At 51.4% G+C, this 16609-nt stretch overlaps 5 protein-coding genes across 5 annotated transcripts; all 5 read left to right on the top strand.

The window, feature by feature from the left end:
• Positions 1-2860: 2860 nt before the first annotated feature.
• On the top strand, positions 2861-4296 carry VTN00DRAFT_3441 (uncharacterized protein; the record flags this gene model as incomplete). The annotated part of the gene is made up of 2 exons (XM_069429759.1): positions 2861-3466; positions 3526-4296. 2 exons carry the CDS (start codon positions 2861-2863, stop codon positions 4294-4296), a joined length of 1377 nt encoding a protein of 458 aa, XP_069282822.1.
• A 2719-nt stretch (positions 4297-7015) lies between these two features.
• On the top strand, positions 7016-7852 carry VTN00DRAFT_3440 (uncharacterized protein; the record flags this gene model as incomplete). The annotated part of the gene is made up of 1 exon (XM_069429758.1): positions 7016-7852. One exon carries the CDS (start codon positions 7016-7018, stop codon positions 7850-7852), a length of 837 nt encoding a protein of 278 aa, XP_069282821.1.
• A 2313-nt stretch (positions 7853-10165) lies between these two features.
• VTN00DRAFT_3439 (uncharacterized protein) lies at positions 10166-10947 on the top strand (the record flags this gene model as incomplete). The annotated part of the gene is made up of 3 exons (XM_069429756.1): positions 10166-10241; positions 10297-10430; positions 10504-10947. The coding sequence occupies 3 exons, from the start codon at positions 10166-10168 to the stop codon at positions 10945-10947; spliced, it is 654 nt and encodes a 217-aa protein (XP_069282820.1).
• Positions 10948-14532: 3585 nt separating this feature from the next.
• Positions 14533-14838, top strand: VTN00DRAFT_3438 (uncharacterized protein; the record flags this gene model as incomplete). The annotated part of the gene is made up of 1 exon (XM_069429755.1): positions 14533-14838. One exon carries the CDS (start codon positions 14533-14535, stop codon positions 14836-14838), a length of 306 nt encoding a protein of 101 aa, XP_069282819.1.
• Positions 14839-15633: 795 nt separating this feature from the next.
• VTN00DRAFT_3437 (uncharacterized protein) lies at positions 15634-16506 on the top strand (the record flags this gene model as incomplete). Its single annotated transcript, XM_069429754.1, has 1 exon — positions 15634-16506. One exon carries the CDS (start codon positions 15634-15636, stop codon positions 16504-16506), a length of 873 nt encoding a protein of 290 aa, XP_069282818.1.
• Between the last annotated feature and the right edge of the window lie 103 nt (positions 16507-16609).

Here is a 16609-nt window from a genome sequence, read left to right as displayed (position 1 = left end):
CCAGTTTTGTCTCCGTTATCTTCCACAGTATGCACTGTACAATTATTGTCCGTAGCGACCACATGGGCCTGATTCAGTGTCTTTCCATGTTGGTAACTAAGCAGTTCCGGTCCGTTCTCTCCTGGTCTGTCCGGGATAAGATTATCGAACCTGTTGTTTAGTTTTATCTATCGGATTCTTGGCAGTTGTATGTCACATTTTTGATCACATCGTACGCAGTACACGCTCTCCTAGGACTGCGATTGCAATTGTAACAGTACTGCAGATTTTTTGATATATAAGATGATACGCTTGTAGTCTCGTTTTGAGACTGTGCCACTTATTAACATCATACTATTGGTCTACGCGATGACGAGTGATGGTAGTTAGCTCTGGCATGCTTCAGGAATGTTCAAGACGACATGTCAGCCAATCGAGCATGCTGGCATGAGTCGTTGATGTCGTAACTTCCATAGCCAGCTTCATCGGATGGTGACACACGCTTGCTTACGCTGAACTGGAGCAGCAAACGGGTAATTGGCACCTTTTATCAGATTAAAAGGTGCCATAACTTTATTGAGATCAAGGGAGAGAAGAACACAAGGTGATATCCTGCACTCGACTGTCCGCACGCCTCATTCCCGTCATCCAGCTGGGACGGGACACTTATCATCGCGATTTCGAGTTTCCAACGGTTATTCGAAGGAAGCTAGTTCATTTACCGCCCGAGTCTGGAAGCATACTCAGGCGGGAGCAGACACCATGTTTGAACGGGATTGTTTACGGCTGATAAATAATAGCAGTGAAACGCCCATACAAAATATGATGGCTTTGACCGGCTTGGAACCTTGGTTTCTGAAACCCTCTCCCAATCACAGTATCAATCGGTGGGCCCTCGGAGCAAACTGATTTGCCAGAAGAACAGCGAAACAAAATCGTCATTCAATACGCCATTATGATTGGCTATCTTGACGCGCGAAATCATGCAGCCTGATAATATTCTGTTGTTCTGGTCCAATCCCCATGGTGAATTGTTCTGGATCAGACTCGTGAAGCATCGTGGAGCGCGGAGTCTCGCCTAAGGCCGGATCAACCGAGGTCCACGGCGTCAGACCGTGAGTCCAGAACATGACCTGCGACCGCGGCTATTTTTGGAAGAGACAGCAGGGAAGCAGGATCTACGAGCGAGGGGTCTTGTAGTGGACCATGGACAGAGAAGAAGCGCGACCCAAGAGGTTATTCTGGGAATATATTCCAGCTGGCTTCGAAGGAGGCATATGCAGGCATGGAATATCCCGTTTGATGTGCTCTTCAACAGGCTTGCTGTTAGATATACCGAAAATTTGGAGCCCTGGGGAAAAGTGCCAAGAATATTTCCAGCCCTGACGTTGGACCAAGGAAAAGCAGGAATCGTGATGTTCCACATCCTTGCGTTGGGTCTCGAACCCTGATTTTTGGGGGAGGCGCTGAGATAGATAGCAGGAATTCCTACTTGTTTCGAGTCTGGAGGAATGACAAGTGGTAGGGTTTCGGGCATCGGATGCAGCCAAGACTCAATCTCGTCGGCTATGCCGGGTTCAAGAATGATGCCAAGAAAGGGTCAAGCTTCCGCATCGCGGTCACTGTGGCGGGTGTCTTGACGAGTATATGCGAAACCCACGAGAGGTAGACATGCATCATTATCATGGAATCAATGATCAAAGCGTACTGCGTGCACTGCACAGTATCCGTTGCAGCAGTAAGTCGTTAGACAGCGTCGCAGACAGGGAGGGCGAGGACGCGTCAGAGCGGGAGGACGAACATCGAGGGTTCCCAACACGGTTAGCGCCAGTGGAGAGTATCGACAGCGATTCTCCACGACGGAGACGGCATCGACAACTCACGATGCACAGCGAGATATCAGACGCACACCATGGCCAGGGGATCCAGAGGCTTTCCGTTTCTCTTCTCCGCAGCAGGGCCTGTCATTGTCCATCGCTCCCTGTTCCTGGCGCGTGAGTGGAGGTGCACCACCCTCCTCCACGGCCAACTGTACTCTCTTGGGCAACTGAGCGGCAGAACGCCTCCTTGATCATCGCTTCTTGGGGTCTTCGATCTGCCAGGAAAATGGCCTGCATCTCTCTGTTTGGGCATGGAGAGGCCCGTTTGGGATCCATCAGCCGTCCCTAGACTCCCTACCGGCTTGCACGGTACATCTCTGGGACAGCACCTGTGACGCCCGAGACAGAGCACTGGGCGCACCGTCGAGGACTGAAACGACACCCTCATGTCCCGTGGGCCGCTTGCTGAGGGTCCTCCACGGCGATCTGCTGGGCTGATCTGCCTATCCTTGGCCGATCCCATTTCCCGCCTCCTGCAGTCGATACCGTACGGGCGCTCTTACAGGTGGCTGCATGTACCTCCACCGGCGGGCCCCGGTGGCAGCGGTACCTCCGCCCATGTCGCGATCCCGCCGCCTTACTGTACGATTCAGGAGCACTGACGATGCAACTGGCCATCGCAGCGGGGTGGAGAATCAGGGGAGGAGAACGTCGGGGCTCTTGGACTCGAGGGTGTGGCTTAAAAGTTGGCCGCCCTTTCCTCGCCCTGGCTTCCTTCATTCCTCACTGCCTCTTTCTCCTTCATACCAATCTCCTTCCTCCTTCTTTTTGTCCAGACAGGAATAAACCGTCACTCGTTCCGGTTGTTTGTTCTCTGCATCTTCAACTCACCTTGTCTTCGATTCTCCGATTCTTTTGATAGTCCATCTCGTTTAGATCTCTCTTAAAATCGATATCAACTTAGCATCCTGTAACTTCGCCTGACGAGTTTCCCACCACTCCTTTTGGGACCGTCGTATCAATCGCTTTTTCCTGTCTCGACGGCTTTTCCACTCATCATCATGAAGGCCACCGTCGCGTCGATGGCCGCGGCCATCGTCATGGGGGCTTCCACCGCTATGGCTGCGCCCCAACAGGTCAAGCCCCGTGCTGATGTCACCCCCATCACTGTCAAGGGAAACGCTTTCTTCAAGGGTGACGAGCGTTTCTACATCCGCGGTGTTGACTACCAGCCCGGCGGTTCGTCCAAGCTGGAGGATCCCATTGCTGAGCCCGATGTCTGCAAGCGCGACATCGAGAAGTTCAAGGAATTGGGTGTCAACACCGTTCGTATCTACTCGGTCGACAACTCGAAGAGCCACGACGAGTGCATGAACGCGTTGGCTGATGCTGGCATCTACCTTGTCCTTGACGTCAACACTCCCAAGTACTCGCTGAACCGTGCCAGCCCCAAGGAGTCGTACAACGACGTGTACCTGCAGTACGTCTTCGCGACCGTCGAGATGTTTGCCAAGTACCCCAACACTCTGGCTTTCTTCTCCGGTAACGAGGTTATCAACGACGGCCCCTCCTCCAAGGCTGCTCCCTATGTCAAGGCTGTCACTCGTGATATCCGCTCTTACCTCAAGGCCCGTGGTCTGCGTCAGGTCCCTGTTGGATACTCTGCCGTACGTGTTGACCCGATCCTGAAATCGTGAAGGATGCATGCTGACTCGCTGTTCTCTAGGCCGATGTCGACACCAACCGTCTTCAGATGGCCCAGTACATGAACTGCGGTACTGATGATGAGCGTAGCGACTTCTTCGCCTTCAACGACTACTCCTGGTGTGACCCGTCTTCCTACACCACGTCCGGCTGGGACCAGAAGGTGAAGATGTTCACCGGTTACGGTCTGCCTCTCTTCCTTTCCGAGTACGGCTGCAACACCAACGAGCGTAAGTTCCAGGAGGTCTCCGCTCTCTACTCGACTAAGATGACCGGTGTCTACTCCGGTGGTCTCGTGTACGAGTACTCTGAGGAGGGCAGCGACTACGGCCTGGTGAAAATCAACGGCAACAGCGTCACGCCGCGCCCTGACTATGACGCTCTCAAGGAGGCCTTCAAGAACACCCCCAACCCGCAGGGTGACGGTGGCTACAACCAGACCGGTGGCGCCAATGCCTGCCCTCAGAAGAACGCTCCCAACTGGGATGTCGACAGCAACGACCTCCTCCCCGCCATGCCCGAGCCTGCCTTGAAGTTCCTCAAGGACGGTGCTGGTGACGGTCCTGGCTTCGGTGGTGATGGTAGCCAGTGGAAGGGTACCGCGTCCACCGGTACCGCCAAGCCCGGCTCCGGTGATGTCAACGCTGGCACTGGCACCGGCTCCGGCAGCTCTTCTACGTCGTCTGGTGCTGCCACTGGCCTGCGTATTCCTGACATGACATTCGCTCCCATCGCGTGCGCTCTGGTCGTCGGCGTGTCCACGCTCTTCGGTGCCTCCATCATCGTGATCTAAGCGATGATTGAAGGAACTGTTGGAAGTCGGCTCCTTACCCCTCGGCTCACGGTTCTGGTTTTCGTTATTAATATGCATTAGATGGTTGGGTCTGGATCTCTGTTGCAGATTCGTCCATAGTATCGACTGGAGACGTTTGCCTGCGATCAAGAATATTTTTGCCGTCAATTGTACAGTTGGATCCGGAGGTTGGCTGGCTAGCCGGATTTTATTCCCCTGGTCATCTGTTACTGCTATTGTTATCCATTCGTGTAGACTAGTAATCGAACTTTATTCGCGTCAAGTTCAATCCCTAGTCTTGGCCTATATGCGGTTATCAGTAGAAGATTGGTTGGGTGGGTATGATTCAATCCTCGACGATATATGACCTTCGAAAGCGTCCGACGACAGACCAGCTTCTTTTGAAAGCAGTAACCAGGAAATAAACGTTTGCAGTGACAAGTCACTCCTGAGCTCATCTGTCGGCCGAGGTGTAGAAATGCAAGTCCTTCCCTTGCCAGGCCTAGCATCCTAACCCAGGTCCTTTATAGTCGGAGGATCCTGCAGAAGTTTTTCGAAGCCGCATCGGAAGGAACTATCTGTTCGGTCGCGTGTCAATCATCGGATTTCGTGTCCGCTCATCTATTGCTTGCATGATAGAGACCTAGCTGGTTGAGTTGGGTTTATTGGTGGTCTGGAGCTCTTTCTTGCTCTCCGTTGGATGAAATCGTTAAATAGGCTCGTCAGTGACAGTTGGGTGGGAGATATGCATGTATGTACTGGTGATAAATATCTAAAGTGCGGCACTTCAGGGCGGTCGTACATTGATAGCTGGGCCTACTTCCAATTGGGTCAGTGCTAATGTATGCGTGGAAGTACTGCCTAGGAGCATGTCAAGTCAGTACCAGGTAGTGCGTATAGTTCTTAGGTACTTCTTAGGTACTTCTGTAGATAAGTGCCTGAGACGCCTACCTTAGTAACTGGACCTTAAATATCGAGAAGACTTCCCGCTCCTTTCTATGGCGTTGTGGGCCTGGGTCGTCGTCCTTTACGAACTCCCCGCGCGCCAGACCAAAGGTGCATGTTCTGTACGACAGTACTTGCTTAACTGTGCCGCATGCAAGGCATCGATTCAGCCGAGCAGAGAAGCAATAAATCTGTAAGCAATCAAGTAGATCAGTAGGTAACTTGGAAAAGTCCAAGGAACGGACCACCGTGCGGTACCTGAGTAGAATATATACAGGTAAGTAGAAGCGGATGTTAGGGCTGCACACGTAGGGGCTTACGTATCTACCTATGTGGCTAGGTACCTAGATATCTGGTACCTGGTACCTGGCTAGCCTACCAATCGTGAGGTGCTTGCGTAGCTGCGGTTAAGGTTAGATGCGAGGCCCACAGTGTGACGGTTCGAGCCTCGGAGAGTTTGTCTTTTATTCCGGTGTGATTGGTACTTTCTGTCTGTTGTTGGTCTTGGGACCTGTAAGTACTTGAATCAATCCCTGTGAAACATTATATGCATTGGATGGAAACATTAAGAAAGATTCATTTGTGTCGGTTTTTGATTTTGATGATGACGATGGATGATGATTGGTGATGGCGATGGTGGGAGGAGGTTGTGGGATTTCCGTCTAAGGAAGGTTAGCTTACGCGGTAGCCGTTTTGAAATATGCGTTAGTACAGCATGGACTCGTGGGTTCGGCGACATCCCGAGGTGTGCGTTCCGGTCTGACTGACCAATTGAAACTCTGCCCTGGATTTACTACCACTTTGTAGATAAGATCAACAGATTTTTTTAGGTGCTTGACTTACCTAGCTATCCACGTAAGATGGCTAGCGGTAACTGCATACGTGTAGAGGAAGTATGAGAATGGAAGCGATCGAAAAGTTCGTTGAAACTACTAGATGTTGGCTGGAGGAAGAAGAAAACAAATCGTAATAAATTCAGCATGGTCCATGAGTATTTGATATCGTTACTCAATGGCTTCAGAATACTCCAAGATCTTTGATTAGACACCTACCTAGTCCCTGGATGTGATCCGTGTATCTGCATAGGGCTTAGTGGCTACTCCTGGAGAAACCTTCAAACAGTTATAATCCCCTCAAGTCTTGAACGGTTGTTTTCTTTATTAAGTATTTATTTAATCAAGATGCCAGATTGTTATATTTTGGCATATCTGGATCTATGTAGATAGGGTTTTTTTTTATATAGCAGTATATATATACCTACCGATTGTCTGGGCAGCCTTTCATTTTTTAGACTAACTTTTTTAACATTCAATGTAGAAAATAAATACTAAAGCTGGGAACAGGAAGAGTATTAAGTCGTCGATAAGATAATCCTTCCACATCGAAGACCATCTTAAAACTCCCAAGGTGAAATTGATATCGTCCTTCTCGGACTCTGATATAGCGTCGGCGTCGGACATCGGGCATGCCGATTGCCGATCCCCCGGCTTGATCGACTACCTACTCAGAACGGACTCTTGCGTCTCGGGCCCGAGTTGCAGCAAGCTGTCCGACTTTGACTCAAAAGTTTAGGACCCGGACTCCGTTTCCTCCGACAACACCACCGGTGCTTTTCAAAAGGTTAGGCAGGTATCTATATAAGTGTCAAAGAAAAAAAATGAATTCCTATAGTAGTCCTCTTCTGGCTGGGCACTCTCAGAGTGTCAACACAAGAAATTCCATTCAGCAAGGTCCCTTGATTTTTTTGTATTGATCTGTCCTACCTAGTCTCATAATGCCCCCTACTACTTATGCCATCCTCGGCGCGACTGGCTCCACAGGTTCCGAACTCCTCAAGTTACTCCTGCCCAGGAACGACATCAAACTGAATGTCTATGCTCGCTCCAGGAGCAAACTCCACGCTCTGATTCCCAAGTCAGCAAATTCCGCACACGTCACTGAATACATTGGAGATCTGGAGGATAAACAGTTACTCAAGGATTGCTTGCGAGGCGTGACTGTGATATTTTCGACCGTCGCACAGAATAACAACGAACCTGGCTGTTCCATTGCACAGAGGACCAGCTACGTGATCGTTTCGGCGCTGGAGGCCCTCCGCGCAGAGGCAAAGGAAAAAGAAAATGGCGAACCCTGGAAGTCTCCGACGCTGGTGTTCCTCTCTTCCTCTGCTCTCAACCCTGTCCTGATGGCATCGTTTCCGAAGTTATTGCAATACATCCTTCACTCCGCCTGCTACCACGTTTATCGAGACCTGCAACTCGCGACGGATTACCTTCGCAGTATCCCCTGGATTCGGTTGATGGTTGTCCAACCGGGCGCCATCGTCCATGACCGCAGCTTCGGCGTCAGATTGAGCGAGACGGAAGTCAGCCAGAGAGTCAGCTATGCGGACGTTGCTGTTGCGATGGTAGCGATGGCGGAGGGGAAGATACGTTCTGATGATAGCATGGGCGATCATGAAAGATTGGTGGGGAAGGAAGTCGGTATCATCAGTCTTGGAGGGGATGAGGTGAAGCAACCAATTGGAAATCTGCAATATCTGATTCTTGGTCTGATTTGTTCGTTTCTGCCACCGATTTGGCATCTAGGAAGATGGATGGGATTGTGGTAGGAAGAGGAGGACACATATTATCGCACAGACAATGGTGTTAGAGGTGACACTGACAGAATTAAATCCTCTCTGGCATATGAAACCAACTGAAGAATACCAAGTATAATTGCGGTCTCTGATATATCTTCCGAATTCGTGTCTGGTCTTATCTGTCTTTCCTCTTCCTGTGATCCTTCTACTGCGCGTGTCCCGTGGTCTTGTGCCCTGCATAATGCCCATCGTTCTGCAGTTATCATGGTTGTAGAGGGATCTCCTTGCATAATCAATGCCCGCTTTCCTATCCAGGAGGACAAGAAATTAGAGGAGTTTTTGCGCGATATTCAAGGCCTGACAGAGTTCTAAGTTGAGAGGCTTCCAAACCTCTACTTCCGGGCAAAACATTGTTCATCCGCTACCAACCTGCGTACCTAGAGGGGCCGGGGGGTTGCCAACGAAGAAGAGGGCACTCTAGATACTCAAGACCAGGCCGATACCTCTGTGCGAGTGACGTCATGGCTTTGAGGCTGTGAAGGGGTTCTCAGATCCATGGCCCTAATCCTGCAGGTGATTTAGCAGGGAGAAAACCGGGAAACCGACATATCGATATTGGCGCATTAGAAGCAGGTACTGAAGAAACAATTTTACGAGGAACGCTATGATGGTCCACGTGAAAAGTGACAGGCTAACATGCTTCATCAGACCAGAACAATATCTTGCAGGAATCTGTGCGATGGACCATCACGGATGATAAGTGTTGATATTATGGCCGCTACCTAGGTCACTGCGTTGAGCGGATCGGGTCTGGAATTCGGTCGGAGAATTAAATTGCAAGTTAAGCACGCAGTTCCAAGTGGATCGCTGGTTAAAAATGCCGCACAGTCGCATCACTGTTTGACTTCTTCGAGCTCGGGGTTGGGGATGGAGCATCCCGAAGTTAGGGGTGAGAGACTAGCCTCACGTGAGGATGCGCGGATCTGCACGACGGCGCATGGGAGCTGCTGCTCGAGGCATCCCGGACATCACTCGTGTTCAGCAACATCGTCATCGTCCAGGACACCCATGTCGACGACATGCGCTCGTCAGCGCTGTAGCATCCCTATGAACGTGCCCAGGCGACGGATTGAGCACCAGCACCAGAGCAGCGGTCAGCAACCAGGGGAAGAAAAGCACGCGGCCAAGCTCCCCAGGGGATCAACCTGCTAACCGCTTGGCGTCGTCCCAACACCGCCCCATAGCGAACCGAGCACAACTGCCACAACCAAAATTCAACATCATGTTTCGAAGGAGCATGGCCGTCCTCTGCCAAAGCCTTCCTGCCGCCGGGCGAGATTCCCATTACTTAATCGTTATGGGCCGCTGGATGCTCCAGCAACGCTTCCGGGGCTCGAGGTCCCCCCAGTATGCACAGAGCTAGAGGGTCTACGTGTGGCTCAGAGTCCGCTGTTTTGTATGAGGGATTTTGCCAACCACAGAGCTTCAGAGCCACCAACATCACCATGCGCTCCGCCGACCAGCTGGCATCTGGACTACCGCCTTCAGCTATCACCCATTTGGCAGCTCGCCAGTGGCAGACGGCTCCTTTTCATTACTCTCCCGTATCATGCTTCGCGGAATTGACATATCCAGCAACGGCTTGGCGGTTGCTATTATATCAAATGGTTGCCGTGTGGAGCTCCCTGGATGCGAGCCGGCACTTACCACATACGGATGCACGCACTTTGAACCTCAACGGGAGCCCTGGAAAAGCCCGGGCGCTACTCGCGTCTCTGGCTCTTGACCAAGCTCAGACGCGGTAGGAAAAATCCCTCAGGATACGGTGGCCTGTCAGCACGTTTTAATTTCTGGCTTTTTTGCGATTTCCCCCGGAAAATCTTCGAGGACAGTGGAAATAATCCGTTTGGCGATGGACCGCCTCAAGCAGCCACCTGCCCCCCCCCCCAGCAGATCGCAGTGTAACACCCGATGAACCTGGAGAAGCTCTGCGTATAGCCAGCGTGGCTGGAATCAAATGAGTACATGTAAGCCCTTGTACACGGCGTCAGCTGTCAGCAAACTTCCCATTGCCTGTTTTAGAAGCACCCGGGTAATAGCGTGTCGATCTCCCATCTTAGCTCTCTCCCTCTGAACCATGCGCTGTGACGACAAGCCCGCCATCCTCGGTGTAATTTCCACACCACATGCATGCCGCCTCGAGGAGGGGCTGCTGTGTTTTGAGTTTACTCCACGAGGCCTCCTCATTTACGACCGCACAATCCAACTGCTGTGGCTGAAGAGCCCTATAAATTCCAGCTCCCTGACCACCGCCATGCTCTCTACTCTTCTATCTCACGAGGGATGATCATCAACGGTCAGAAGTGGGCTTGCGAAGCTTGCGTGCGCGGTCATCGCGTGACGAACTGTCGACATAATGGTATGTCTCCAATCCTTGTGCTTTTTTTATCTGTCGAATCCTGCTGAACAAACAGATCGACCGTTGATCCGCATCAACAAGAAGGGGCGACCCTTCTCGATATGCCGTCTCTGCAACCGCAGCCCTTGCAATTCGCCGGAAGAGCACAGCAAGCTTAGGCGCGAGGCTGACATGGGATCTTCGACAAAAGTACCAAGGCAAAGGACACGACTCGATTTGAGCAGGCAGACAATCTTTATGTGATACTGATCATGTTGATTAGAAGTCTGCTGGGAGATACCGTCGGCCATCCAGTGCCCTTGTTCCAATCGCGCCTAAACCCGCCACCACTCTGCCTCCATCATCTACAGGGCAGACCCTGAGCGCGGGAGGACCTGCACCGAGTGCGGTCCAGGCTCGAAACATACCATCATCAGAAACGGGCAGACGCGACGTCGCGCCGGCGCCGTCCCACTTGGTCGAAACACCGCCCGTTTGCGAGGGTGAACCTCTAGCCGCCGTCCCTCCTTCTTACCTCTCAGTGTCGCCGCCCGCCGGCCCTGTCCCGTTGGAAGATCTGAGCGATCTTCCCCTCCCAGACGACAGCGCGTTCCCGGAGAATGCCTTCAGCTGGTTTGAAGACATCGACATGCTTCCTGAAGATTGGACCAGCTTCTTCTGGTCCGGCACGGATATGCAGTCCGGCAGCGAGATGCCATTGCAATGACATTGGCTTTGGCGGTGCCGCAACCGACAAGACATGTCCTTTGGCATCGCCATTATTTCAAATACCTGTCTGCCTGATGTGTGTACTCTATATATCTATTGCCGGCGAAGGAGTGGATCGGTTTGGGCTCGACTTTCCATGAGGACTACAGGTCAACAGTACTGTGTACCTAGGATGGTACAGTATATGAATTCAAGCCGCCATTTGATATGGTGTTGCGGAGCATTCAGGGCTCATTGGTTTCACCAACAGACCATACAATCGAAACATTCCATAATGACAACTAGACTAGCGAACTGGCTGTCGTCAAAGATCTGCTTGTCTTTTCTTTTCTACAGACGAAGCACTCTCCTGGCACGTTTGTACCTCGGTACTACGTCATACGGCATGTACTACTGTCACCAGCACGCTCAACAGGCACACCTGCCTACCTACCTAACGCAGCTCTCTAGCTCGAGACAGACAGGTCTGAGCGTTTGATTCTTAGGTAACTTAGTTGATTTAGCGTACACTCCCTCCTCCGTAGGGAGCCGTGATTCGCAGCATTGCTAGCTGCTTACTAGCAGCATGAGCATGTAAGACTGGCGGTGGGAGCAAGGCCAAGGCTGCCAAGCAGAAGCGTTGGATTTGAAGCGGCTCCGGCTCCAGCTCGGGAACCCATTACTTGAAGCTTTGCACAGCCTCATTCTGATCTGCTTGAGTGCCGGTGCCTATTGGTGGTCCGTGTCTCTGTCTTAGAGATCGGAACGTGCAGTAGCTGCCTTTAATGCGGTTTAGCCAGAGATTTTGTGACAGCGAATCATTTTGAGGTTATTTGCTGCTGCTGGCCTGACGGCTGCTGCAGTGTATGGAGTACAGAGTACCTAAGTCCGCTGCCCCGCAGTTAGGTAGGATTGAGATGATGGCTGTATTCCAACTCTTTCACACGATAAGGTATCGTGACCATTATGTCTTTTTCTGCCGGCGTTGTCCGTCGCCTGGTGTTGTTGCCGCCCGTCCATGCCCAGTCTTAAAAATCGATCAATCGATTGGTTTGAATAGGGGTGGTTGGATGTGTTAACGTCTATCACTAGCATAGCACGAAGGAAACGATCGATGAGATACGATACACGGTATAAGTACTCGGTTATGATCGTGACGTCGGTGGGATGTTTTCCACCCCGCCTATTCAGCCATGTACTGTACTGTACGTCGTCCGTACCTATTCTGCTAGGTCAGGCCTGATTTCTGATATTTGTTATCTGATGTACATGTACATAGAGCGCCTCGCACATCACCTTGCCCGAATTTTCCATGACAACAGCAGCAGCAGCAGTAGCGGATCCGGCTAGCATTCCAACGGTGGATTCGCGAACTGTCAACTTATCTAAACAATTAAACGCCTTCCGTGGAACTGGTCACCGTTGGGGGATACAACCTTGATGATGCCACTAGAGCGCTAATCAAGTGGGTATCCGGAGAATTCGAGGACAAAGCGAAGGATTTTTTTATTTATTTTTTTCCCCAGGACGTCAAGAAAACGAGGGCGCATCGAGATCAGGCTCGCGAGCATGTTCACAAAGTTCCTAAGATCCTAATTACTACCCTAGGAATACCCTCTATACATAGACAACATCGAATACTGAGCATTGCTCGCCAGCTTTGTAAACTGTAGACATTGTGGCTGGTCCGACTCACACCCCCACTAGAACAAAAGAGGTCGCTTACTACTTACTACCTTCGGACAGTAGGTTATCTCAGGGTAGCTCGAGCAGCCACCACGTGCTTCCCTCGAAGACCCCGCCACGCTACTCTGCCCCGCCCCGCCCCGCACCGTGAGGGATGGAGGTTCTATCTATCTGTATATCTGTTTATTTATCTAAACTCTAGACTTTTGACATGGTGGCGGAAGCAAATAGGTAGGTTAGGTAGGTAGGTATCTCTTATAAAATCCGAGAAAAGGATTAGAAGTAGTGAGTTAGACACCTAAATGAAGTGATAGAAACAGTACCTCCGGAAGATAAGACAAGCCAGAGTACTGTACAAGTAGAAGAAGCGCACTGGGGGTGGTTAGAGAGAGAGAGGAAGTGGGAAAAGAAAGGGGGCCCTGTGGGGGATATATTTACCTATCTAATCTAATCTATCTATCTCTATTCTACATGAGATGAGATGTGATTCAAAGGGAGTAAGTATCTCTTTACTTGCTTACTTAGGTACCTAACTTACTTACTCAGATAGATGCCCTAGAGCATCTAACTAGCTTGAGATGGAACCACCCTTAGTTCTGCCTACCTAAGTAACTACAGATTGATGGATGTGCATCTGCTCTTAGATTTTGAGGTTGAGGGTGATGTTGAGAGGGGATCTGAGGAAGCCTTTTTTTTCTTTCTTTGAGTGTATCTTCATTGTCTGATGACTCGAGGTTCTGGCTCTCTATGGAGGAGAGATGGACCGTACTGTGCAAGAATTGAGATCCTGCGATGTGGTAGACCTTTCGCAGTCTTGGAAAGTTCTCTCTGATAGACCGCGAAAGTCGCTTTCTTTCCTTTTCCTACGAAGGTATAATAGGTAACAGTATTTGGTGTTAGGTAGGTACCTGGTAGCTTGGAGTCCGTTTGTGGGATTTCTGGAGCTGGGAGGATGAATGAGAGATGGAGGGTAAAACGCAGTGTTATTTAGTATTTACTGGGTTCTGTGCTCTAAAAAAATAGAGAATAGGCAGAATGGGCTTTTGATATCTTGAGACACATATCTCAAATGAAGGTTCTAGATAGGTCATATGAGATCGCTCCCATCGTAGGCGTATGTATTGAGAGGAGGATAGAATGGATGATACGATGAAGTGGATATTAGGGTTGACCTTGTAGCAATCAGTTTATTTATATACGTACTGTGGGAAATCTCATCTCGTATCAGGCCGAATTCATCGATCTGTTTGCTTTCTGTTGATGCCGCTATTACTAGCAGCCAATGCACCTACACTTGCGAGTGCGGTGCGGGGGAATGCCATGTGCGGCGCTCTGCAGGCTATTTATACCGACACACGGTGTAACACGTCACCGCAGCCGGAGCCATGGGTCCTATGATTCTAAGAATAGTATGGGTTGTTCCGGGATGTTTATATATAGCCAATGCGGAAAGGCTTGTCTCGGGTTTTCTCCGGTGATGGATGGATAGATGATCCTAAGAGGATCAAGAGGAAAAAGCTGCTCTGGGGGAACATTCTTGCGAGGTTTTCGACACTGCTGGATCTTGAGACGGGTCTGTGTGATATGCGCTTAATAGTGCCAGTGTAAGATCTTATCAAGCGGAGTACTCTGTACCTAGGTACCATGTGGACGGTACAGTGCTGTGCATATCAACTGGGGATGCAGTTCAGTATGGAGAACACACATCCTAAGATGTTCTGCTCTCTTTGAGAGGGTCAGATCATGAGATCAGAGATGCAAACCGGTGGAGTGGCTGTGCAGCGTGCGGAGACGGGGTCGAAACCTGGCCAGTAATGGCTGGTCCTGTCATGTCTGTCAGGCTCTCGTGCTGTTCCACGCAGAACCTGGGATCTGCCCAAGTGTATGAGGTCCACGTAGCGTCATCAATCTATTGGCAATGAGGATATATCCTGATCTCGTTCGAGAAAACACGTATGAAAGAGAACTAATCCGTCCTTCACTGCGTGAAGCATGGCGTATTCGAGAACGGCAGCAGACCGAAAGTTTCAGGTTGAATGTGGTCTTGTTTCAGATGATGACGTTCAACGCAGGAAGCAGCCATCGGGACTCGGGCCGACGGGTGACTCGTGCGCTGAGACTGGATCCACCGGCGAGCATGGCGCGCGCATATCTCGACGCTCTGGAGATGTTATCACAACAGATCTGCTGGAACGATGCAGACTCCATCTTTATCTATATGTAGACATGTATATAGATGCTGATATAAATATGCTTAGATGCCCAGACACGATATGGCTGCAGCCGCCTTGGCGGGGAGGGATTGGCGCGATCGCCAAGTAGGGCTGACGATCCCGGTAGCCGACCGGCGTGGATCTGGACAGGCCTGGACATGGTTTCCACGGTCGCTCCGAGCGCCGTGCTGTGGTTCGGTGCCAGGGCCAGAAGTCAAAACAGTACAATGGAGTCGTGAGGATATGGAGGGATTGAATAGTATACATGCTCTGGCTGATTGTATAATACGAGGATATTCTGATTAACCAGCAAGAGCTCTGACAGCTGCATTGGATGCGTGTTGGGCGAGTAGACGTGCAGCCGATGTTACGCAGAGCGCCCATCTTTAGGCCTCCGTCTCGTTCAGCTGCGTCTCCCCATCTCCACCGCCACCTCAGCCCGAGTCTTCTTTTACCTTCTCCGCTCCCCGCTTCTTTTGTTCCTGTCACTGTTGCTTCGTTGATGACGCCCATGGATTGATGCTCGTGCCTTTTCCTTGCCAGATCCGGCTTCCCGTGAAGCGAAACCTGTGCCACCAACGGAGCAAACGAACGCAGCCACATTCCTTCGCCCCAAGCCTAAGCACGAAAGCGTGCACCTAGCTCTCTTTTTTATTCTCCCCGACGCGCTCTTCGATTCTCTCTTCCAACACTGTCAACAACTGCGGTTGAGCGCCAATCCCAGCTGTTGGACCGGCTGAGTCCCCAACAGACCGCTTTCGCAGAGTCACTGTTATCGTTATCGCCATTGATAAACCCTCTTCACAATGCTTCGACTCCTAAACCTCTTTCTCCTCTCCCTCCTCGTCAGTGCTGCATTCGCAGCTTCACCGACCGAAGAACCAGACGCAGAGGTCGAACCGTCTCCTGCAGACGACCTCTCCTTCCAGGAGTACCTGAACAGTGTTGATGAGAGCTCCGTCCACGCCCTGCTGCATTCTCTGTCCGCCAGATTCCGTGACGGCATCTTCGAGACGGACATCAGCGCTGTCGAGGCCCTCCACAACGAAGATGCATCCCTCGCGACGCGCCTGCTGAAGCTCGCAAGGAGACAGGGCGGTCCTCTGGGCAACTCGACCGCTGCGGCTACGGCTGCTATCACTCACGCCACCGCGGAGTCAACTCCTACGGAGACTCAGTCTACACTGGCCGCGACCCCGACCGAACAGCCTACGACCTCGTCGGAAAGCCAGCCCTCGACGACGAAGCCTGCTCCTTCTCCCAGCTCAACTGCCGAGTCAAAGACCGACTCTACGACTGTATCAGGGATCACGTCTTCCTCGTCTGCTTCCTCCTCGAGTGCTACGACCGAATCTCGTCCCACGCCCTCGTCGACTCTGGTGACCACCACCTCAAGCAGCCAGTCCACCCCCTCCACGACCCCGAAGCCCTCGACGACCTCTACTTCTCACACGCCCTTCACCTCGACACAGATGAGGACGACCACCCTGTCCAACGGCGACATCAGCACCGTCACCGCCATCACGGTCGTCAACCCTGTCGAGCAGGCGACTGCCACCGTCGGCACCACTGCCGGACCACCCAGTTTGCAGACCGGCGCGGCGTCCACGACGACCAACCTGAAGAAGGAGTTTCTGGCTATGCTGGGAGGAGCTGTGGCTGTTGCGATGGCGCTGTAATTGGATCCGTCCACTATCTGGCTTGCTTGGATTTTGGTGCGATAGAGAGAACAGCAGGCCTTTTGTTTTTTTTTTTTTTTTTTTTTTTCCCCCTTTTCCCCTT

This window comes from Thermoascus crustaceus (assembly GCF_041956765.1).
Source record: "Thermoascus crustaceus strain CBS 181.67 unplaced genomic scaffold VTN00scaffold_15, whole genome shotgun sequence".
Taxonomy (NCBI): Eukaryota; Fungi; Ascomycota; class Eurotiomycetes; order Eurotiales; family Thermoascaceae; genus Thermoascus; species Thermoascus crustaceus.
Note: the sequence above shows the minus strand (reverse complement) of the source record. Positions and strands in the feature narration are given on the sequence as shown.